The 25374-nt window shown below is 39.3% G+C and overlaps 1 protein-coding gene across 4 annotated transcripts in view; it reads right to left on the bottom strand.

Moving 5' to 3' along the window:
* The window catches only part of MIPEP (mitochondrial intermediate peptidase), a 227938-nt gene that overhangs the window by 168617 nt on the left and 33947 nt on the right, over window positions 1–25374 (bottom strand). For all 4 annotated transcript variants that reach the window (XR_002786773.2, XR_010319113.1, XM_064275339.1 and 1 more), the window contains exons 6-10: window positions 23318–23500; window positions 22462–22618; window positions 6860–6908; window positions 5168–5228; window positions 369–421 (exon numbers count right to left, since the gene is read on the bottom strand). Coding sequence is in view for 2 of the 4 variants with exons in the window: in XM_064275339.1 (XP_064131409.1) it covers window positions 369–421; window positions 5168–5228; window positions 6860–6908; window positions 22462–22618; window positions 23318–23500 (503 nt within the window). In the remaining 2 variants the exon portion in view is untranslated. The remainder of the gene's footprint in view (window positions 1–368; window positions 422–5167; window positions 5229–6859; window positions 6909–22461; window positions 22619–23317; window positions 23501–25374) is intronic.

Genomic DNA, 25374 nt, shown 5'->3' with positions numbered 1-25374 from the left:
CCCGAGGTGCTCGGAGCGGAGTAAGGGAAGCAGCAAGTTGCACGCAGGGAGAGAGAGACAGGGGCTAGATTCTTGCTACCACGGGTAGACATCTGGGAGTTTTAAAAAAAGAAATGACCTAAGCAACGGAAGAATGGGCCTGTGGGGCGCGGTAAAGTGTGACACTATGACTAGGAGCATATACTTGTGATCTAGGTGAAAAACTATGTGGGCATTAGCTGGGCATGCCAGCAGAGGGGGTGAAGCTGAGGTGCAGCTTTCTAACGTGGGCAGCTGAGTGGATGGCAGTAGTTGCAGAGTGCTCAGTAAATATTCGCTTTCTTCTCCCTTCTCCTATCTGAGTATTTCTGAAAATACAGGAAACTTACCTCTCTGCACGAAGCACACCACTGTAGTAGGGGGGATCCCAAGGCATTAATTCCTACAACGGAATAGTTCACTGTTATGAAATCTACCAATTATTTCATAATTTTTATCAATAATTCAGCCAGCTTATAAAATGCAAGCTTATTATTGTATCAGAAAATTTTCATAAAACCTTTACGCATTTATGGCTTGGTAGGAAATACCAGTACTTCCTTCTTTTGACCCCCTTGTAATCAGTGGGGAGGGTGGTGGTATCAGTAAGGCATAGCCTCAGATTTAGGCGGGAAGGTAAATACCATTCTAAAATATAAACGAACAAAAGTCAGCATTAATGGATTAAATTAGTCATGTCAAAAATTTTCCCAAAATGTAGCTCATGTACTAAACCATAAAGCATATTATAGGTAAGATTAGGGTACTAAAGGTAAGATTAAGGTTCTTTCTAAACTTAAGCAAGAAGCTTAGGGTGGATTCTCAAAATAAAAGCATCAATTTAAAATGTAACTAAGGCAAAATTAACTCTAATCTTGGCAAAGAAAGTATGTCATAAAGTAGTACTGTGATAATATGTAGTAGTTTTTTGATGACTGGTATAGAATATCCAAAGAAAGGGAAGCTTGAGTGCCTGAATGTATCAAAAAAAAAAAAAAAAAACCCAAACTCACTATCGTGTAGTTGATTTCAGCTTGTTGCAACCGTTTAGGACAGAGCAGAACTGTACCATATGGTTTCCAAGGCTGTAATCTTTACGGAAGCAGAATGCCACATCTTTCTCCCTCAGAGTGGCTGGTGGATTTGAACTGCCAACCTTTAGGTTAGCAGCTGAGCACTTTACCACTGTGCCACCAGTGCTCCTTCTGAATGTAATAGTCTCCCCCGAACTGTCCAGGTGACAAGAGAATAGTGAAGAGCTCAAGCTGTGAAGTTAAGCTCCCTGAGTTCAAGTTCAATCAACGCTACGTAAACCTAGAAGTTATTTCTGCTCTCCAAAGCTTTCCCATCTTCCTTCCACACGATTTGACCCCACCCCACTGTACCTCTGAACCCATCTCCTGGACTCCCCTCACCCAGTCCACTCCGGCCACACTGGTCTCTTCACTGTTCTGTGGCCACGTTGGGCAGACTCTTGCCTCAGGCGTTTGCACTTGCTATTCTCTGCTTAGAAGTTTCTTCCCTAAAGTATCTCCATGGCCATTCCCTCACTTCTTGCAGTCTCTGCTCAAGTGTCATCTTCCTAGAGAAATCTTCCCTGACCAACTCAAACAGACCAGCAATCCCCATCTCCCTTTCTGGGTGGCACAAATGGTTTACTAACCTAAAGGCTGGAGGTTCAAACCACCCAGCACCTCTGCAGAAAAAGGCCTGGTTATCTGCTTCCTTAAAGATTACGGCTAAGAAAACCCTACCAACCAGTTCTACTTTGTAACACATGGGGTTGCCATGAGTTGAAATCAATTCTGTGGCAATGGGTTTTTGGTTTATCACCCCTTCTCTGCGTTATTTTTCTCTATAGCCCTTATCACCACATTACACAGTATATACTCACTTTTTCAGTTGCTTACTATTTTTTTCTCCCACTAGAGTGTAAGTTGCATAAGGACAGGCACTTTGTTTACATTATTCTCTATTATGACCCTGAACAGTGCCGGGTATGTAGTAAAGGCACTCAATAAATGCCTGTCATATGAACCAACGGCACCTCCCAAATAGGATTGCTTGATGCATCTAAAGTGTCAAGTAGAATACCTGGCATTGAGTAAGAGCTCAGTGTCGGCTACTATCCTTATTACCATTACCCTGTAAAATTTCAGCTTAGATGGTATCTCCTTCAACAGGGTTCTCTTTCCCATAAGTCATCATCCTACTTCTATTACGGGCCATACGACATCATAAGATACTTCAAGGTTTATTTTCTGTCTGCCTAGCTAGATCATGAGCCCCTCAAGGGCAGGGACTGCATCCCTGGAACTCCAGCAATGAATGCTCATTCCTGGAACACACTTCCTTCAACAGAAGATGACTTACTACTAGATGCCAGATAGCACGCAGGCATGAATGACACAAAAACAGTAAGACACAGCCTTTGCATCGAGGAGCTGATGGTCCAGGCAGGTAGAAGGACAAGGGATTAACCATCAGAGACTGTATGACGTGTCTGTGATGCCATACAATGTGCAAGAGCGCCCAAGAGAAGGGAAATTAAACCAGAATGTAAAGTCTGGAAGTATTTTGGAGAAGACAATGCCGGACGCGAGTTTTGAAGAATGGGAGGCGTTCTTCTAGATGAGGAAGGGAAAGCCCTCCTGTGCACAGAATGTGTGACTGATTGGAAGCTACCTGCCACAGCAGCTGGCACAGCAATACCCATAAAAATTAAAGAATCAAAGAAAGCAAAGCAAAGGAAAGTGAACAAAATACATGAGCATCATAGAGGTATTAGTAGAGAGCTGAGGATGTGAACTTGGCTTTAGGCAGCAGAAAGTAAGACAAGAGGGGCAGGTGGGGCCAAATCATGAAGGGCTTGGTGGGAAGACCCCAAAAATATAACAGTAAATCTGAGAATTACAGGGAGCTATTGAAGAATTTTAGGTGAAAGAGTGATAGGACCAGATGTGCTTTTAAGATAAATCATTCTTGTAGCAATTCATTCATTTATTCATCATATTTCAAATAAATGGTGAGCACCCACTCTATCTACCAAGCATGTGTCTGTCAGTTTTTGTACCGTAGTGGCTTGTGTGTTGCTATGATGCTGGAAGCTACACCACTGGTATCTCAAATACCAGCAGGGTCACCCATGGTAGACAGGTTTTAGTGGAGCTTCCAGACTAAGACACACTAGGAAGAAGGACCAGGCAATCTACTTCTGAACGAACTGGCCAGCGGAAACCTTATGAATAGGAACAGGACATTGCTGATATAGTGCCAGAAGATGAGCCCCTCAGGTTGGAAGACGCTCAAAATATGACTGAGGAATAGCTGCCTCCTCAAAGTAGAGTCAACCTTAATGATGTGGATGGAGGAAAGCTTTCGTTCGGGACCTTCATTTGATGATGTGGCATAACCCAAAATAAGAAGGAACAGTTGCAAAAATCTATTAATAATTGGAAAGTGGAATCTATAAAGTCTGACTCCAGGAAAACTGGAAGTTGTCAAAAATAAATGGAAGTACAGCTGGAATGCTCCTTAAAAGCAAGAATGGCGAGTCTTTGTCTCACATACTTTGGACATGTTATCACGAAAGACTAGTCCCTAGAGGACATCATGCTTAGTAAAGTAGAGGGTCAGCGGAAAAAAGGAAGATCCTCAATGAGATGATTTGACACTGTGGCTGCAAGGATGGGCTCCAACACAGCAATGATTGTGAGGATAGTACAGGACCAGGCAGTGTTTTATTCTGTTGTACATAGGGTGACTATGAGTTGGAACCGACTCAACAGCACCTAACAACAAATAACAACAACCCACTTTATGCCTGAAACTGGGCTAGGTACATTGCTAAGCTGTCTGAATCCAGGATGGCTTTGAGCAGAGCCAGACAAGGACTAGGAAACCAGTAAAGCAACTACAAATATAACCTAGGTGAGAAATAATAATAACCCAAACCACCACATTTTGAGAACCACTGGTCTGGAATTTGTCCAGGTTCGGACTGGGTAGCAGGGTAAATGGAGGTACCATTCACCGAAAAAAAAAAAGGGAAAACATGAGAATATCGACATTTCACAAATATATGTAGAATAACCTGTCCCAATAGCTATACAAAAACGTCTAGGGAGGTTAAAGTTTCAAACCATATTAGCTTTTACCGAATTAGCTTCTGGCAACATATTTTATTTTTTGTTTCTATATTCACTAAACTAAATTCTGATTTATGATCTAGTTTCCTAAGTGAACCTACATACCAACTACATACCAAGCCAGAGTGTACAGATGACAAATGCTAATTACTTTGGTAGATAAAGTTCCTACCATAAATTAACAAATTGACATTATACTCTATAAATTGGCAAATTTGATAGGATTGATCTATTTCTTAGTGGTTGTCTCTGGGAAGCTGGTAAAACAGGTTCCGAATTTTTAAGGCCCATTTCCCTAGATCTTTCCTAGAACTATGGCTCTGGCAGCTGCTACCAATTCAAGAATTCTCAACTACAGCTCCTACAAAAGAACAGAGTAGCCAGCCCCAGCATCAAGTGGGGACTAGGGTCATAATAACTGGAATCCCATCACTTGTCAGGGAACCCAACCATTTGGGCAGCACTCTGGCCATAAAAACACTTGATCTATAAGATCATGCAATCACATATATGGGGTATACTTCGTCAGTCAATATTGATCTACTTAGTTGAGCTCCATAAATTAGCAAATAGATGAGTAAACCATAACGCTAACCCTGATAGTTAAAACCGCCATCTGCCAGATCAAGCCTTGACTGAGCTGCTTCAAACTGAGAAGCCAAGTTTCTATAGAAAGGAAGTAGTCTCAGGCTTTGGATTAATACACATTAACATATGTGGTGTTAATATATATTTATATATGAGTGCGCACGTGGTTGTGAGTGTGTGTGTGTGTGTGTATAATATGTCAACCAACGACCAGGAATGTTGGATTTCCAGGCAATGTTAGACTCAGTCACATGGACCAAATATTTCAACACCTTTATTCACCAAGACCAAGGATCAGAAACAAGATCATGCGAACCTCCCGCATATCACAGTTAGGTTCTAGATTGAGCGGACAATGATCTCAACTGGTAGGTTATTTATACTTTGACAGAAATATCCCAACAGTGACTTACAGCATTGTGAGGATTTAGTTTCATTTTCATCCCTCGTAGCATCTCAAAATCCCTTACAGTTCTAGAAAACATGTTTATTATGAATTATTAAAACACAATTACACTGTGAAAGAACTAATTTGCTTATGCTACTTTCCAAAATTTATGACAAAATAGATAAAATTTGTAGTGCAAATGTAAGCCAGTATTAATCCAAATTTTACATAACTTATTAGAAGAGACAGCAATATACAATCAGTAGGTTACTGGATTTCTACTTTACAAAGTATCTTGCCAGACGTTTGTCTTGAAAGTACTAAGGCTTGGAGAACTAAGAAAGTTACAGAAAAATGTAAAGCACCTATCAGCAAACTTTAAATCACTAATTTTTGCTATACCTCAAAAAGTAGACTAACAAATTACATTCTATAAGAGAATATTAACATTATATTTACGAGTTCCATTCATAACTTTTTCCCCTACAGAAAAACTAGCAGTAATTAAATAGGTGCTTAATATTTATAGACCATGAAGACTGTTAGAATAAACTCCTGTATATAACTGTAAAATTATCACGGTACGTGCTCAAAATATAATCTATGCTACAAACAACTAGAGAAAGAATACTAATGACCAACAGAACCAAGTAGAATAAATTCTCAAATAATTGCATAATTAACACTCACTCTTCATTACGGCAAAGAAACCATGGTCACTGAAGTATCAAAAAGAAAATTTTACAATTTATAAATACGATCAACTACAAAGTAATGGGTTCTAAGGCAGAAGTTTACAATCCAAAACAGAAATCTGAGTTAAAATTTAACATGCTGGTGTAGTAGAAAAGGCAAAAGGAATTTTAGATAACACTATGAAAAAGAAAATAGAAAACATCACTCTCTTTGACAAACCATAGCATGCCTCTATCTGGAATCTTACATGTAAAGGCAGTTGGAGTTTGCCCTTCAACAAAGATAACAATACTAGCGGAGAGCTGGTGAAGGGCAAGTCACATGATCAAGGGGCAGGTGGGGAGAAGGGAAGGCAGGAATATAGGAAAGGGGCCACGAGAGAGATTAGAACCCTTCGGCTTCAATTAGAAAGGTTGAGGCACAGCATTCTTTGTGTGTGTGTTAAAATATATATAACATAATTTACCATCTTAATCATTTTAAGTGTGCAATTCAGGGCCATTAATGACATTTACTATGCTGTGCAACCATTACCACTATCTATTTCCAAAATTTTTCATCACCTCCAAAAAGAAACTGTACCCAGGAAGGAATAACTCTCTTATCCTCCCTTCCCCCAGTCCCAGCTAATCTCTAATCTACTTTCTGTGTTTATGACTTTGAGGCCAGAGCGTTCTTAAAATCATACATTGAGATCAACTCACCACATCCTTGAGCTGCCTACAGCCAGGCCAAGAGAAGGAAATACTACTTGATAAGGTTGTTAAAGACAGCTGATGGTAAAATACGTATTGTCAAAAATGTTTTCAAAAAATGTTTAATTACACATGAATGATGGGCTCCTAAAAGCAATCAGTTCATCAGAGGAGACCGCCTAAGTTTTCAAGACTGGCACCCAAAAAGACAATTCTGTCCTTCCAACACTTAACTCTCTCAATAGGTCCTGTCCTAAATTTTTACAAATCAAGTATTTTTTTTTTAAATAAACGACATACACTCTAAAGAGCAGATAAAAACTAACCTTTCAGAAAGTTTGTCTGATAGCTTCTCAAGGAATTGCATGACAGTCTCTAAAAATGAAATTAAAAAAAAGTTCAATTACATAAAATAAAATGAACATAGCTGTTAAAGTTATACCAAGATGATCATAATCTATATACCACGATTCCCACAGGGTGATGATTTTCAAATGAAAGCAGGGCTGCTAACGTACACTGGGAGCATAGTTAACACTCTAGATGAGGGTGATCTCTTTATCAGAAAAGCAGATTAAACTGGCATAGCAATAACCAAAAGCCTTAGATTACACCCCAAAATGAAAAGAGTTAATAGCAGGCTAAAGAAAAGAATCTAAAATTTCAATGCTTCTATCTACTTACATATGTGATAAGAGAAAAATATAAGTTTCTCAGACATGTCTAATTTTTTTCTAAGTTTTAAAGAGATAGGTAGACTCTGATTTGTTATTTAGTTAAAAATAAAATCTAATTTCAGGATATCATTTCATACCAGTTGCCATAAAGAATTGTTTTCAAATATCTCTGTATATGCTTTTTATTTCTAAATAACCGTTTTCCACTAAGTTTTACCCATTTTTTTTTTTTAAGTTATAGGAGAAGAATTTAGTCAACTAGTATACCTGGAAAACTATCATATTAATAAGACCAAATTTGAAATCCCCTAAAAAATGCCTCACTATAAAATGATTTCCTGATTCACCTGTCCCACCAAGGCCCACCTTCACCTTTGTTTCCCCATTTCCTACCTTCCTTCTCCTCTCTGCTTAGGTCTCACCATTCCTTCCCTCCATCTCAAGTTCGCATCCTCATGAAACCTTCAATAGCCACATACACAGCTGAACTTCTGAACTTCCTGAATTCCTAAAATCCTAGAGTATTTTTTTGGTCTACACCACTCATCTGGCATTGAAAATACACCAGCCTGCATTATTACTTATCTTTATATGCAAATATCTGAGCTCCTCGACAAAATTTTAAATCCAAGAAAGACATGGGTTACATCCTATATGACTAAGTGCACAATATGCTGACTTCAAGAAATTACCATATCTACCACTTAATGAAAATCTGTGATTTTCTGCAGGCCCAGTGACCTCCAACCCACACTGCTAAACATGACAGTCAATCCCCAGTCCTCCTCGTACTCGACCTGTCTCCAGCACTTGAGTCAGCTGATCAATCATTCCTTTCTCCTTAAAACACTTCTTTCCCATCACTTTCTGGACCACGTGCTCTTCATTTCCTCCAATCCCCCTGATGGCTCCTTCTTGGTCTCCTTTCGTGGTTCGTCCTCTTAACCCAGCTCTTCTCTAAACACACCCCCCACCTTGGTGACCTCATATAGTCTCCTGACTTTAAATAATGACCCAAATGTGAATCTCCAGCCAGACCATGCTCCTCAGCTACAGAGATGTATATCCAACTGCCTACTCACATTCCACCTGAACATTAACAGGCATCTCGAACTTAACTTCAATCAAACCAAACTCCTGGACTTCCCCATTTCAGTGAACAGGAACTCTGTCTGTCTTTCCGGTTGCTCAGGTCAAAAACTTTTGCCTCTCCCTTCAAAATATTCAACAGCTCAACTCTGACCACACAGTACCACCTACATGATGACCATACTGGCCAAGCTGCCATCATTTCTCATGATTGCTGCAAAATGGCTTTTAACTGGTTTGTCTCTCTTCCATTCTTGTTTCTCTGTAGTTTGTCCTCAGTATCACCAGTAGGTGACTTAACAATAAATTTAAGTCATATCATCTCACTTCTCTGCTTAAAACCTTCTAACAGCTTCCCATCTCAGTTACAGTCAAATCCCTGCTTCAACCAGTCCTTTATAACATCTGTTCAAACCACTTACCACTCTCCCCTCAGTCACTCCATGTTAACCACTTTGCCCTCTGTGCTCTTCCCCAAACATGGAGGCACTTTTCTACCCTCTACCTGTAACCCTCCTCCCATAGAGCCACAGTCTTATCCTGCATCTCCTTCAAGGGAAAGGCCTGCATGTCACTTTCTCAATAAGCCCTTCCCTGGCAACCCTACTTAAAACTGCACCACCACCCACTCATATTCCTTGTCCCCTCCCTTATCTAATTTTTCTCCACAGCATATATTAACTAATAACACACCATCTGGTTTACCTATTCATTTTGTTCTTGTCTGTCTTCCCCCACAAGAATGTAAACTGCATAAGGGCAAGGATTTTCATTTATTTCATATGCTGACTTATTTCCTGACCTATAATAATATCTGTGAGAGAAAGATGCAGCAGTCTGCTTCAGTGAAGATTTCAGCCTTGGAAACCCTATGCAGTTCTACTCTGTCCTATAGTGTCACTACAAGTTGGAAATGACTTGACATCAACGGGTTTCATAATATCTGACATATAGCAGGCACTCAGTAAATATTTGTTGAATCAATGAATGAAGCTAGAGGATAAAGAGTATATAAAAGATAGGACTGTTGGTCTCAAGCAGGCTATGGAAGACCATAAATTTAGGGCATGGGTCTGGCTTTGGCTCTGCCCCTTTTTAACAGTATCTAATTAACTTAACCATACCAAGCCCAAAACTAATCCCGTTGCCATTGAGTCGATTCTGACTCACAGTCACCCTATAGGACAGAGCAGAATTGCCCATAGAGTTTCCAAGGAGCACCAGGTGGATATGAACTGCCAACCTTTTGGTTAGCAGCTATAACACTTAACCACTATGCCACCAAGGTTTCCAGCCTAACCATAGTCCCCACAAGATGTGAGTCAACTTGGCTAGGCCATGATTCCCAGTATTGTGTGACTGTCCACCATTTTGTCATCTGATATGATTTTCCTATGTGTTGTAAATCCTATCTCTGATGATGTTAATGAGGTAAATTAGCAGCAGTTATGTTAATGCGGTAGGACTCAATCTACAAGATTAGATTATGTCTTGAGCCAATTTCTTTTGAGATATAAAATAGAGAAGCAAACAGAGAGACAGGGGAACCTCATACCACCAAGAAATAAGAGACAGGAGAATAGTGCATCCTTTGGACCCAGGGTCCTTATGCTGAGAAGCTCCTCGACAGGGGAATATTGATGACAAGGTCATTCCCCCAGAGCTGACAAAGAAACAAAGTCTTCCCCTGGAGTTGGCACCCTGAATTTGGACTTCTAGCCTCATAGACTGTGAGAGAATAAATTTCTCTTTGTTAAAGCCATCCACTTGTGGTATTTCTGTTATAGCAGCCCTAGATAACTAAGACGATACTTGGTACTGAGAGTGGGGTGTTACTCTAACAGATACCTAAAATGTGGAAGCAGTTTTGAAACTGTGAATGGGTACAGGCTGAGTTTTAAAGTGCCTAAGAATAAACACTTAGATTGCCTTGAAGAGACTTTTGGTGGAAAAGCGGACATCTAAGACAATTCTGGTGAGGGCTCAGAAGGAAGTGATGAGAGATGAATAGCAGCAGAACACTGTCTGATACAGTGCCAGAAGATGAGCCCTTCAGATTGGAAGGCACTCAAAATACAACAGAGGAAGAGGTGCCTCTTCAAAGTAGAGTCAACCTTAATGATGTGGATGGAGTCACGTTTTCGAGACCTTCATCTGCTGATGTGACATGGCTCAAAATGAGAAGAAACAGCTGCATATGTCCATTAATAATTGGAACCTGGAATGTACAAAGTATAAATCTAGGAAAACTGGAAATCATCAAAAATGAAATGGAATACATTAACATCAATATCCTAGGCATTAGTGAGCTGAAATGAACTAGTATTGGTCATTTTGAATCCGACACTCATATGGTCTACCATGCCAGGAACAACAACTTGAAGAGGAAAGGCATTGCATTCACTGTCAAAAAGAACGTTTCAAGATCTACCCAGAAGAACAACACTGTAAGTGATAAGGATAATATCCATATGCCTACAAGGAAGACCAATTAATACGACTATTATTCGAATTTATGCACCAACCACTAAGGTGAAAGATGAAGAAATTGAAGATTTTTCCCAACTTCTGCAGTCTGAAATTGATCAAACATGCAATCTGGATGCACTGATAATTGCTGGTGATTGGAATGGGTAAGTTGGAAACAAAGAAGGATCAATATTTGGAAAATATGGCCTTGGTGATAGAAACTATGCCAGAGATCACATGACTGAATTTTGCAAGACCAATGACTTCTTAATTGCAAATACCTTTTTTCAACAACATAAACGGCAACTATACACACGGACCTTGCCAGACGGAATACACAGGAATCAAATCGACTACATTTGTGGAAAGAGACAATGGAAAAGCTCCAAATCATCAGTCAGAACAAGGCCAGGGGCTGACTGCAGATCAGACCATCAATTGCTCATAGGCAAGTTCAAGTTGAAACAGAAGAAAATTAGAACAAGTCTATGACAGACAAAGTACAACCCTAAGTATATTCCACCTGAATTCAGAGACCATCTCAAGAATAGATTTGACGCGCTGAACGCTAATGACTGAAGACCAGGTGAGCTGTGGAATGACATCAAGGACATCATATGTGAAGAAAACAATAGGTCATTAAAAAGACAGGAAAGAAAGAAAAGGCCAAAATGGATAAACGAAGAGACTCTGAAACTTGCTCTTGAACGTTGAGTAGCTAAAGCAAAAGGAAAAAATGATGAAGTAAAAGAGCTGAACAGAAAGGGCAGCTAGAGAAGACAAGGTAAAGTATTATGATGACATGTGCAAAGAGCTGGAGATAGAAAACCAAAAGGGAAGAACACACTCAGCATTTCTCAAGCTAAAAGAACTGAAGAAAAAATTCCAGCCTCGAGTTGCAATACTGAAGGATTCTATGGGGAAAATATTACATGACATAGGAAGCAGCAAAAGAAGATAGAAGGAATACACAGTCACTATACCAAAAAGAGTCGGTCAACACTCAACCATTTCGGGAGGTAGCATATGATCAGGAACTGATGGTACTGAAGAAGTCCAATCTGCACTGAAGGCACTGGTGAAAAACAAGGCTCCAAGAACTGAGGGAATACCGATTGAGGTGTTTCGACAAACCGATGTAGCTCACTCATCTACACCAAGAAATCTGGGAGACAGCTACCTGGCCAACCAACTGGAAGAGATCCGTATTTATGCCTGTTCCCAAGACAGGCGATCCAACCTTATGCAGAAATTACCGAACGATATCATTAATATGGCATGCAAGCAAAATTTTGCTGAAAGACCATCCAAAAGCGGCTGCAGCTGTATATTGACAGGCCACTGCCAGAAATTCAAGCCGGATTTAGAAGAAGACGTGGAACCAGGGATATCATTGCTGATGTCAGAGAGATCCTGGCTGAAAGCAGAGAATACCAGAAAGATGTTTACCTGTGTTTTATTGACTATGCAAAGACATTCGATTGTACAGATCATAACAAATTATGGATTACATGGTGGAGAATGGGAATTCAGGAACACTTAACTGTGCTCATGGGGAATCTCTATGTGGATCAAGAGGCAGTCATTCGAACAGAACGAGAGGATACTACATGGTTTAAAGTCAGGAAAGGTGTATGTCAGGGTTGTATCCTTTCAATCTGTATGCTGAGTAAATAATCCGAGGAGCCGGACTATATGAAGAACGTAGCGTCAAGAGTGGAGGAAAACTCATTAACAACCTGCATTATGCAGGTGACACAACCTTGACTGCTGAAAGTGAAGAGGACTTGAAGCATTTACTAATGAAAATCAAAGACCACAGCCTTCAGTGTGGATTACACCTCAACATAAAGAAAACAAAATTCCTCACAACTGGACCAATAAGCAACATCATGATAAATGGAGAAAAGATTGAAGTTGTCAAGGATTTCATTTTACTTGGATCCACAGTCAACACCCATGGAAGCACCAGTCAAGAAATTAAAAGATGCATTTCACTGGGCAAATCAGCTACATGAGATCTCTTTAAAGTGTCAAAAAGCAAAGATGTCACCTTGAAGATTAAGCTGCACATAACCCAAGCCATGGTGTTTTCAATCACCTCATACACATACAAAATCTGGACAATGAATAAGGAAGACCGAAGAAGAACTGATGCCTTTGAATTGTGGTGTTAGCAAAGAATATTGAATATACCATGGACTGTCAAATAATGAACAAATCTGTCTTGGAAAGTACAACCAGAATGCTCCTTAGAAGCAAGGATGGTGAGGCTATGTCTCCCATACTTTGGACATGTTATCAGGAGGGATCCATCCCCAGAGAAGGACATCATGCTTGGTAAAGGGTCAGTGAAAAAGAGGAAGACCCTCAATGAGATGGATTGACACAATGGCTGCAACAATGGGCTCAAGCATAGAAACAACTGAGAAGATGGCACAGGACCAGACAGTGTTTTGTTCTGTTGTGGACAAGGCTACTATGAGTCAGAACTGACTCAATGGCACCTAACAACAACGACAACACCTCACAAAGGTGTAGAGAAATTAAATGAGATAACGGCACAGAGTAACACTGAATAAATGTCTTTTTTTTTTACTGTAACAATCTGGCAATTATTATTTTTTTCTTTTTATTTATTTTTTATTACTGTAACAATCTGGCAACAACAGTAACTACAGAAACACATAAAAATGATACAATATCTATTTAGGAGCTAAATTATTTGACACAAATTTTAAGTGCTTTTTAAGGGTTCAAGAACAAGGAAGTCCAAGGAAAGTGAAAAAGTTTGACAAGGCTTCAAAAAAAGAGGTGGGTTTTGAGCTGAGCGCAGAAAAACTGGAAAAAATGTTAACAAATCAATTGGGAAGGGGAAGCTGAAGCTGTTCTCCATGACAGGGAACAGGTGTGACGTGCTCATGGCTTCCCAGAAAGCCTTGAAAGATCAAAGGAATGGCTTTTACTGAAGACTGGGAAATAAGACTGAGTAAAGGTAAGAAAACTCTGGAGAAGATATCCCTAGGTGGTGCGAACAGAGGGTACACTCAAATGCTAAGGCAAAGGAGGAGCCTCGGAAGAAAGGACTGGTGATCTACTTCCAAAACTCAGCCATCAAAGGCCCCATGGAGTACAGTTCTACTGTGATACACATGGGGTCGCCATGAGTTGTCACCAACCCAATGGCAACTGGTTTGATTTTAAGAGACAGAAGGGGTAAACATGGATAAAGACAGGACAGAATTAGGAATGTGATCTTCCTCCCAGTTTTTTCCAGCATTTCCTGTATCAGTAAATAGCATGCCCATCCAGATGCACAAATCAGAAACCAAGGTCACCCTCCACTGTCTACTCCCCTCACAATCCGTCACAAGGTTTGTAAATTCTACCTCTAAAACACGTCTTAAATCTGAACAGCTCCACCATAACCACCTCCCTACTCCTGACTCAGTTCCTAAAATTAAACTGTAGTTTAACAAATGTCTTTGAAAAAAACCTTATTTATTTACCTTTACATCATTACCGAAAGAGTCCTGGTAACAACAGTTAAGCTCTCAGTTAAAGGTCAGCTGTTCAAGCTTACCTAGTGGCTCTGCAAGACAAAGAACTGGCTATCTGCCCCCAAAAAGATTATGGCCTAGGAAACCCTACTGGGCAGCTCTAGTCTGTCATATAGGGTGACTACTACTCAGAGTTGACTCTACATCATACAACAACCACACCATATTATTACAATGTAACATCATAAATCATAAAGAATTCAATACAGCACAATGCAAGTTTATCACAAACCCAAGGAAAGATGCTTTTCTCCTTCCCAAGCAGTCTTCTGCTCTCTGAAAAGTTTACAAGATCCTGTGTTTTTACATGATCTACCCTACATTTAACCTTGATCTTTCATCCTCTCTTGCCCCAATTCTCACCAATGGCACAATCTGCTTAGATTGAACACAAAAACTAGTTGAGTTAATATGCTAATAATTTTAACTAGCATCAAATGAAAATTTAAGTATGATTTATTTTCAACATGTGTACATGAAATAAAACATATGCCAAATTACTACCTCTATTTAAAAACTATGCTTAGGGGTGTGGGGCCAAGACGGCTGAGTAGTCAGACACTTCCATTGGTCCCTCTTGCATCAAAGATCCGAAAAAACAAGTAAATGGATTATATGTGACAATCTAGGAGACCTGAACATCAAAGGCAAAGTTGAGGAATCAGACTGAGTGGCGGGGGAGGAAGAGAGTTCAGAAGCAGCGAGGAGTTATCAGACCTGACCCAGTGGGTACCGGCACCGTGCAGGCCGGATCAGCTGACAAGCGCAGTGACGCGAGCGATATCATTCAGGATGCATCTTCCACATTGGGAGAGACTGAGTCGGGGAGAGTCTGCTTAACACTCCAGAACCAGCGGGAAGCAACTCTCAATCGGCAAAAGCTAAGTACGTGCATATACATGCATACAACCTACTGCCTGGATCAAAAGACACCCCATTTGAGAAGAACCTCTCTCACTGCTCCTTCCCCGCTCTGCACTTGGTCCCCGGCCGGCTTCAGAGATTGCCGACTGCCACCTCCCCTGGGGTGGAAGTAGGGCCCGTCACATAGCCTGAGCAGTTCTCCCAGCCTGGGAGAGGGAACAAGTTAACAAACAGGAAAAAATAATCTGCCAGCTGCCATAAGCCGGGAACTCAGGGCAGGTACAGCTCCTTTGCCTAGGCACAGGCATAAGGGGTCCAGGGATTTCGAACGCCTTTCATCCCTGCATGACTTGTGTGGGCCCATTTTAACAGCATAGGCCTTCATTAGCACAGTAAAACAGGGTATATACCTGAAGCCTAACTTCACTGTGTCAACTATGTGGTGGAGTGGTAGGTTTATGACATTTAACACCATTCTGCAGGGTCCCCACCTACCCACATCAGGGGCCCGAGGACTAGTGGCTCCACCCATGCCACCTAGCCACCTATGACAAGGGTCCAATAATAAGTGGTGCCTCCTAGTCCTTACAGCCAACAGCACAGGGTACCCACCATCTGGCTGCAAAACCCACCCATGTGCGCACTCTAAGTAGTGGGCACACTTTTATCCCAGATGCTCAGGGGCAGCCGTCAGCCACCTGCCTTGCTCAGCGCATGACCACCCTACTGCAGCCAGATACCTGCACCTACTCCAATCATCTCTGCCTGTCTAGGACTGTAGGTCAGAGCCTGCACCACACACTTGGTGACCAACTATCTGGACACCTGAGCAGAATCCATACAAGAAAAGTAAACGGACTCCTGGGCTAACATAAAAAAAAAAAATTTTTTTTTTTTCTAGTAACAAATCTAACCACCTGGTGACAGGACGTTAGAGCTTCAACAGCACCAATAATCCAATTAGCTCACTCAAACAGCCTATATGGGCATATCTAAACAAGACAAAACAAGAAGCTAGGACACAATAAGTAAACATAAAATGAATAAATGTAATAACTTATTGATGATTCGGAGACAACGGTCAATATCAAATCACATAAACAGGCAGACCATGATGGCTTCAGCAAGTTCCCAAAACGAAGAATCAAGAAATCTTCCAGAGGAGGGGAATTTCCTGGAATTACCAGAGGTAGAATACAAAAGATAAATATACAAAACTCTTCAAGAGATCAAGAAGGAGAATAGGCAAAATGAGAACAAGCCAAGGAACAGACAGACAAAGCAACAGAGGAACTTAAGAAGATTATAAAAGAGCTCAATGACAAATTTAACACACTGCAAGAATCAACAGAGAGGCAGCAAACAGAAATCCAGAAGATTAACAGTAAAATTTCAGAATTAGACAACTCAACAGAAAGTCATAGGAGCAGAATTGAGGCAATGGAAGTCAGAGTTGGTGAGACTGAAGATAAAGCACTTGACATCAACTTATCTGAGGAAAAATCAAATAAAAGAATTAAAAAAAAATGAAGAAACTCTAAGAATTATGTGGGACTCTGTGAAGAAGAATAACCTATGAGTGACTGAAGTACCAGATCAGGGGTAGACAACAGAAAATACAGAGGGAATTGTTGAAGATTTGTTGGCAGACAACTTCTTGGATATTGTGAAAGATAAGAAGATATCTATCCAAGTTGCTTGCTGAACCCCACGCAAGGTAGATCCCAAAAGAAAGTCACCAATACATATTATAATCAAACTTGTCAAAATCAAAGATAAAGAAGGAATTTTAAGAGCACCTAGGGATAAATGGAATGTCACCTACAAAGGGAAGTCAATAAGACTAAGCTCTGGCCACTCAGCACAAGCCATACAGGCAAGAAGGCACTGGGTGACATACATAAAGCCTTGAAGAAAAAAACTGCCAACCAGGAATTATATATCCAGCAAAACTGTCTCTCAAATATGATGGTGAAACTAGGGTATTCCCAGATAAAAAGAAGTTCAGAGAAATTGCAAAAACCAAACCAAAATTACAATAAATACTAAAGGCAGTCCTCTAGTTAGAAAATCAATAACATCAGATAATGACCCAAGACTACAACACAGGAAAGAGCAACCAGATATAAACCCAGATATGGAAGTCAAGTCACAAAAATAAATTAAAGCCAAAATACTACAAATGGGGAAACACAGACATCAATATGTAAAAGATGACAACATTAAAACAAAAAGGAGGGACTGAAAAATGTAAGCATTGAAATAAAGAAATAAAAGATTGGTTTAAACTTCAAAAAACAGGGGTAAATATGAAGGCAACCACAAGGGAAACTAACAATCCTACACATCAAAATAAAAAACAAGAAAAACACAAAGACTTAGCAAATACAAAATCAGCAACGATGAAAAATATGAAAAGATATTCATAAAGAAAAACAACTCAGCACAGAAAATTAAGTGGAACAAAGAAACTGTCAATAATACACAAAAAAAAGACATCAAAATGACAGTGGCGAACTCATACCTACCAATAATTACACTGAATATAAGCAGATTAAATGCACCAGTAAAGAGACAGAGAGCGGCAGAATGGATAAAAAAGTAAGATCTGTGTGCTGCCTACAAGAGACATACCTTAGACTTAAAGAAACAAACAAACTAAAACTCAAAGGATGGAAGTAAATATATCAAATAAAAATTAAAAAAGAACAGCCGTGAAAATATTCATCTCTGACAAAATAGACTTTAAGGTAAAATCTACTACATAGGATAAGGAAGGACACTATGTAATTAATTAATTAAAGGGTCAAAATATCAGGAGGACATAACCATAATAAATATTTACACACCCAATGTCAGGGCTCCAAAATACATAAAACAAACGCTAACAGCATTGAAAAGAGAGAGAGACAGCCCCACAATAATAGCAGGAGACTTCAAAACACCACTTTTGGTGAAGAACAAAACATCCAGAAAGAAACTCAATAAAGAGGTAGATCTAAATGCCACAATCAACCAACTTGATGTCATTGACATATACAGAACACTCCACCCAACAGCAGCCAAGTATACTTTCTTTTCTAGCACACATGGAACATCCTCTAGAATAGACAACATATAGGCCATAAAGCAAGCCTTAACAGAATCCAAAGCACTGAAATACTACAAAGCTCCTTTTCTGACAGTAAAGCTATAAAAGTAGAAATCAATAACAGAAAAAGCAAGGAAAAAAAATCTAACACTTTGAAAATGAATACCACCTTGCTCAAAAAATATACTGTTATAAAAGAAACTAAGGATGGAATAAAGAAATTCACAGAATTAAATGAGAATGAAAACACATCCTACCAGAACCTTTGGGACACAGAAAAAGCAGTGTTCAGAAGCCAATTTATAGTAATAAATACACACATCCAAAAAGAAGAAAGGGCGAAAACCAAAACATTAACCCTGCCTGCAACTCAAACAAATAGCAGCAAAAGAAACCCTCGAGCACCAGAAGAAAGTAAATAATAAAAATTAGAGAAGAATTAAATGAAATAGAATAAGGAAAAACAATTGAAAGAGTTCAGACCACAAGGTGGTTCTTTGAAAGGGTTGACAAAATCAATAAACCACTGCCAAAATGACAAAAGAAAAACAAGAGAGGAAGCAAATAACCTGAAGAAGAAATGGGATGGGTGATATCACAACAGACCCAAGTGAAATTAAAAGAATCATAACAGAATACTATGTAAAACTGTACTCTAAAAAATTTGAAAACCTGGAGGAAACGGACAAATTTCTAAAAACACACTACCTACTTAAACTAACACAAACAAAGGTAGACCAACCAAATAAACTTATAACAAAAGAAGAGATTGAAAAGGTAATTTAAAAACTCCCGCCAAAAAAAAAGCCCTGATGGTTTCACTGCAGGATTCTAACAAACTTTCAGAGAAGAGTTACCACCACTACCACTAAAGGTATTTCAGAGCACAGAAACGGATAGAATACTCCCAAACACACTCTATGAATCCAGCATAACCCTGATACCAAAACCAGGTAAAGACACCACAAAAAAAAGAAAATTACAGACCAATATCCCTAACGTACATACACACAAAAATCCTCAACAAAATTCTAGCCAGTAGGATTCAACAACATATCAAAAAAAAATTCACCACGACCAAGTGGGATTCCTACCAGGTATGCAGGGATGGTTCAGCATTAGAAAAACAACCAATGTAATCCATCACATACATGAAACAAAAGACAAGAACTACATGATCTTATTAATTCACACAGAAAAGGCATTTGACAAGTTCAAAATGCATTCATAATAAAAACTCTCAGCAAAATAGGAATAGAAGGTAAATTCCTCAACATAATAAATGGCGTTTACACAAAGCCAACAGCCAACATCATCCTAAATGGAGAGAGCCTGAAACCATTTCCCTTGAGAACAGGAACCAGACAAAAATGCCCTTTACCACCACTCTTATTCAACATTGTACTAGAGGTCCTAGCCAGAGCAATTAGGCTAGAAAAAGAAATAAAGAGAACCCAAATTGGTAAGGAAGAATTAAAAGTATCTCTATTTGCAGATGATATGATCTTATACACAGAAAACCCCAAAGAATCACAAGAAAACTACTGGAACTAATAGAAGATTTCAGCAAATTATCAGGATACAAGATAAACATACAAAACTCAGTTGGATTCTTCCACACCAACAAGGAGCGCTTTGAAAGTAATCTACAGATACAATGCAAGCCTTATACAAATTCCAAAGGCATTTTTTAACAAGATGGAGAAACAAATTACCAACTTCATATGGAAAGGGAAGAGGCCCCAGGTAAGTAAAGCATTACTGAAGAAGAACAAAGCGGGAGGCCTCACATCACTACCTAATTTTAGAACCTATTATACTGCCATGGTAGTCAAAACAGCCTGGTAGTGGTACAACAACAGATACGTAGACCAGTGCAACGAAATTGAGAATCCAGACATAAATTCATTCACCGATGAGCTGCTGCGAGGCCTGAAGTCCGTTAACTGAGGAAAAGACAGTCCCTTTAACAAGTGGTCCTGGCATAACTGGATATCCATCTGCAAAAAAATGAAACAAGACCCATACCTCACACCATGCACAAAAACTAACCCAAAATGAATCAAAGACCTAAACATAAAACCTAAAATGATAAAGATCATGGAAGAAAAAATACGGACAATGCTAGGAGCTCTAACACGTGGCATAAACAGAATACAAAACATTACTAACAATACACAAACACCAGAAGACAAAGTAGACACTGGAAGCTCCTAAAAATCAAACACCTATGCTCATCAAAAGACTTCACCAAAAGAGTAAAAAGGCAATCTACAGACTGGGAAAAAATTTTTGGCTACCACAAATCTAATTAGCGTCTAATCTCTAAAATCTACCAGATACTGCAAAAACTCAGCAACAAAAAGACAAATTAGGCAACTAAAAAATGGGCAAAGAATATAAAGAGGTACTTCACCAAAGAAGACATTCAGGTGGCTAAAAATACATAAGGAAATGCTCATGATCAGTAGCCATTAGAGAAATGCAATTCAAAATTACAATGAGATACCATCTCACCCCAACAACGCTAGCACTAATCCAAAAAACACAAAATAAGAAATGTTGGAGAGGCTGTGGAGGGACTGGAACACTTATACACTGCTGGTGGGAATGTAAAATGGTACATCCACTTTGAAAATTGATTTGGCACTTCCTTAAAAAGCTAGAAATAGAGGTACCATACTATCCAGCACTCCCACTCCTTGGAATATATCCTAGAGAAATAAGAGCCATCACAAGAATAGATATATGCACACCCATGCTCACTGCTGCACTGATTACAATAGCAAAAAGACAGAAACAACCTAGGTACCCATCAATGGATGAATGGATGAACAAATTACAGCACATTCACACAATGAAATACTACTCAACGATGAAGAAGAGCGATGAATCTGCAAAACATCTCATAAAATGGATGAATCTGGAAGGCATAATGCTGACTGAAATCAGTCAGTCATGAAAGGACAAATATTGTATAAGACCACTATTAAAGGAACTCAAGAAAAGGTTTAAACACAGAAGAAAACATTCTTTGATGGTTACCTAACTAGATAAAAAAAAAAAAAAAATTTTTTTTTTTTAGATAGCAGACAAGAATTTTCTTAAGTGACAGAAAGGACAACACACAATACAGGGGAAGTCAGCACAACTGGACTAAAATATAAACTAAGAAGTTTCCTGAACAAAACCAAACACTTCGAGGGACAGAGTAGCAGGGGCAGGGGCCTGGGGATCATAATTTCGGGGGACACCTAGGTCAACTGGCGTAACAAAATTTATTAAGAAAATGTTCTGCATCCCACTTTGATGAACAGTGTCTGGGGTCTTAAGTTTGCAACCAGCCATCTAAGATGCATGATTGGTCCCAACCCACCTGGAGCAAAGGAGAATAATGAACACCAAAGACACAAGGAAAATATTAGCCCAAGAGACAAAAGGGCCACATAAACCAGAGACTTCATCAGCCTGAGACCAGAAAAACTAGATGGTGCCCGGCTACCACCAATGACTGCCCTGACAGGGTACACAACAGAGAGTTCCTGACGGAGCAGGAGAAAAGTGGGGTGCAGAATTCAAATTCTAGTAAAAAGACCAGACTTAATGGTCTGGCTGAGACTGGAGGGACCCCAGACGATATGGCCCCCGAAACTCTGTTAGCCCAGAACTGAAATCATTCCTGAAGCCAACTCTTACAACAAAGATCAGCCTGGAGTATAAGACATAAAATGATATTTGTGAAAAAAGTGCATCTTAGCTCAAGTAGATAAAAAAACATGAGACTAAATGGGAAGCTCCTGTCAGGAGGTGAGATGAGAAGGCAGAAAGGGACAGGAGTTGGCTGAATGGACACAGGAAAGCCAGGGTGGAAAGGAGGCGTGTGCTGTCACATTTATAGGGAGAGAAACCAGGGTCACATAACAATGTGTGTATTATTTTTTCTAAGAGAAACTATCTTGAGTTGCAACCTTTCACTTAAAACAATAAAAAGATAATAATAAAACAAAAATGAATAAATAAAAACCATGCCTATCTAAAAATGGAGAAAATCCCCCCCCCCAAAAAAATAGGTCTTTGAGAATACTAAAGACAGAGCATAACTTACAGCTGCATAAAATCAGAAGCTTAGTTTCATAAAAACCCAACTTTATCCTTAAAAGTTGGATAAGCAGGCTTACCTGGATTTTGGGCAATAGTTCCTTGGAGAGCCCTGTGGGAAAATGTGGAATATCCCACTAACTTCGCCAGAAGGTCTCTGTTGCTGAGTAATTCTTCTAAACAGTTCAGCTGACGAGCATTGGGATAAAGAAAAATTTTATAAGCAGCTTCTCGCACCTATATTTAAAAAGTAAATGGTACAAGGTGTAAATACCATGACACAAAATCTTATGCAACAATAATAGAAAGTAATTTTCACCACTTTATCTGCAGATGAGCACTGCTTTAAAAATGAAGTCACAGCTTAAACAAGGCAAATAACGGTACAGGCTACAACAGCATACCTGCCTGGCACTCTAGGTGCTATTATGGGGAAAAACTAAAAATCAAAACCCACTGTCATCGAGTCGATTTTGACTCAGAGTGAACCTATAGGATAGAGCAGAACTGCCCCATAGCGTTTTCAAGGAGCAGCTGGTGGATTCGAACTGCCAACCCTTTGATTAACAGCCAAGCTCTCAACCACTGCACCACCATGGGAAAGGTAGGACAAAATCTTACCCAGGGCATGTGTCTCTCTGCCATAACGCAACTCTACCTGCGTGCGTTAAAAATCTGAGTAGTCTAGAATGTCAATCATTGCTGTTATTTATCAGACTTTAACATGAGGCATTCTTTAAGAGAGTAATTAATCCATTTTCTTCATTCAAAGCATTTATGGGATTAACAATCTCACAAGTTAAATTTTTAGGGCTTAATAACACCCAAGTATTTTTAAGGGTATTATTATGTTTTTAAGGGTATTAAACCAACCCCAGTGCCGTCGAGTCAATTAAGAAACACAGATGAGACATAAAGAGAAGGAAACACACAAACCAAGTCATCCGGAGCTTCTGCATGTAGACCGTCAACTAGTACATGCTCGCCATCGAGCGTAAAGTGGTGGCGAATGTGTTCTGGAAGGAGATGCTTCCCAATCTTGTTTGGGATGTGGGTTCCCATCAGAAATGTGCTACTCAAATCCAAGATTTTAACATTGAGGTCCACTGCTCTTTTACGCTGTATGCGGGGCAAGTAAATTTATTTAAAGGTATTTAAAATGAGTATTTCACAATTAATAGACAGAAAGATGGCAAATCAACATGTATATTGTTGAAATGTGTTTGAATTTAATGACACATTAAATAAAACAAACTTTAAATATAAATATAAAATAACATTAAACATTTTTACAAAAGTATAATACATATTATAAATAATACATTATTTCTATTTTTGACAAGCACTTAATATCCTGACAAAATGATATTCTTATGATTTTATAGTTGTTTCTATGCTTTACGAGTTACATAACTTCTAGAGTTCTATTTTATGTCTAGGTTATCAAACCAATTTTTGAAATTAACAATACTAACAAGTACAGAATCCTCCCTTCCCCTCTAAAAAATCCTTATGGAAGAGAATCTGAAAGTTGGATCTATTTGGTATGAAACATAAAAAGTATTTTTAGACTAAAACATTAAGTATTTGAAGGGTAGATTATAAAATATACTTAATCTTAAAAGGCTAGGCTCAAAGGACAGAGGGAAAGAAACTAATTCAATTCTCCACAAAGTGTAGTGAACATCCAGAAGAGTGAAAAGCACACTGTACCAGTTCTAACTGTCCATATGTTTTAGTTGCTGCAGAATGAGGTCAGTGTAGTGGTGAGAGGAAGCAGACTGGAGATGGCCGGGCAGGAGTGTGGCTCCAGTTCTTTTCCCCAGAACCTGGCATAGAACCTGTACCTGGGATGCCCTCAGTAGGCAATGACGACAATGGTGATATGCTGGTATACCTATGTAGGTTTATCTTTATAATGCACAATCTCCTCAGAAAACATTCATTACTAAAGGCATTGCCCCAAATGTTTTAAGATGAAATATAAATCACAGTCCGTGTAATTCATCAAGATGGCTGGAGGAAGAGAGACGAATTTTCAGTAATTTATTACGAAAAACTAATCAGGCATCTGGACCTGGACACATGATGGGCAACAGGTGAAATTACATGTAACGCTTTAGGGAAGGGGTCAATAACTATCAATAGACTCTCAACTATACCATGATCCTAAAAATAGAAATGCTGGTGACGTAGTGCTTAAGTGCTACGGCTACTAACCAAAAGGTCGCCAATTTGAATCCACCAGGTGCTCCCTGGAAACTCTATGGGGCAGTTCTACTCTGTCCTATAGGGTCGCTATGGGTTGGAATCGAGTTGACAGCAACAGGTTTAATTTTTTTTTTTAAGATAAATACAAAAGATGCAGATGCATGCTTGCTAAAGATCTTAAAAAGAAATAAGTATATAGTAACAATAAAAATTTTCCAACATAGAAGATTCAAATTTCATGGGAACAATAAAGTGCTCAGAGACTCCAATCTTTTATTTCATCCAGGATTTCAATTGCCAAATTTGTTTCTGACGTGGCCATTTATCACCACCTAATGGTAACCAGTGGAATCGCAAAAAAGATAATTAAAAAATTCAAAACTAAACTCGTTGCAATCTAATCTATTCCAACTCATAGCCACCCTATACAACAGAGTGCAACTATACCCTAGGGTTTCCAAGGCTGTAAATCTTTATGGAAGCAGACGGCCACATCTTTCTCCCACGCAGTGGCTGATGCGTTCGAACCACCGACCTTTTGGTTAGCAGCCAAGCATTTTAACAACTGCACCAGGGCCTTCAAGGAAAAAAAAAAAAAAAGATGATAGATAACTGAAAATAACAGTACAATTCCAAAACTTTTCCCCAAAGCATTTACTGTTGTTGGATGTTATCGAGTCAATTTTTGGCTCACAGCGACCCCACGTACCAGAATAGAACTGCCCCATAGATTGTTCTAGGCTATAATCTCTATGGAAGCAGATCACCAGGTCTTTTTCCTG

The sequence above is a fragment of the Loxodonta africana genome, chromosome 23 (assembly GCF_030014295.1).
Source record: "Loxodonta africana isolate mLoxAfr1 chromosome 23, mLoxAfr1.hap2, whole genome shotgun sequence".
Taxonomy (NCBI): Eukaryota; Metazoa; Chordata; class Mammalia; order Proboscidea; family Elephantidae; genus Loxodonta; species Loxodonta africana.
This window is presented reverse-complemented; position numbering and strand designations above follow the sequence as displayed.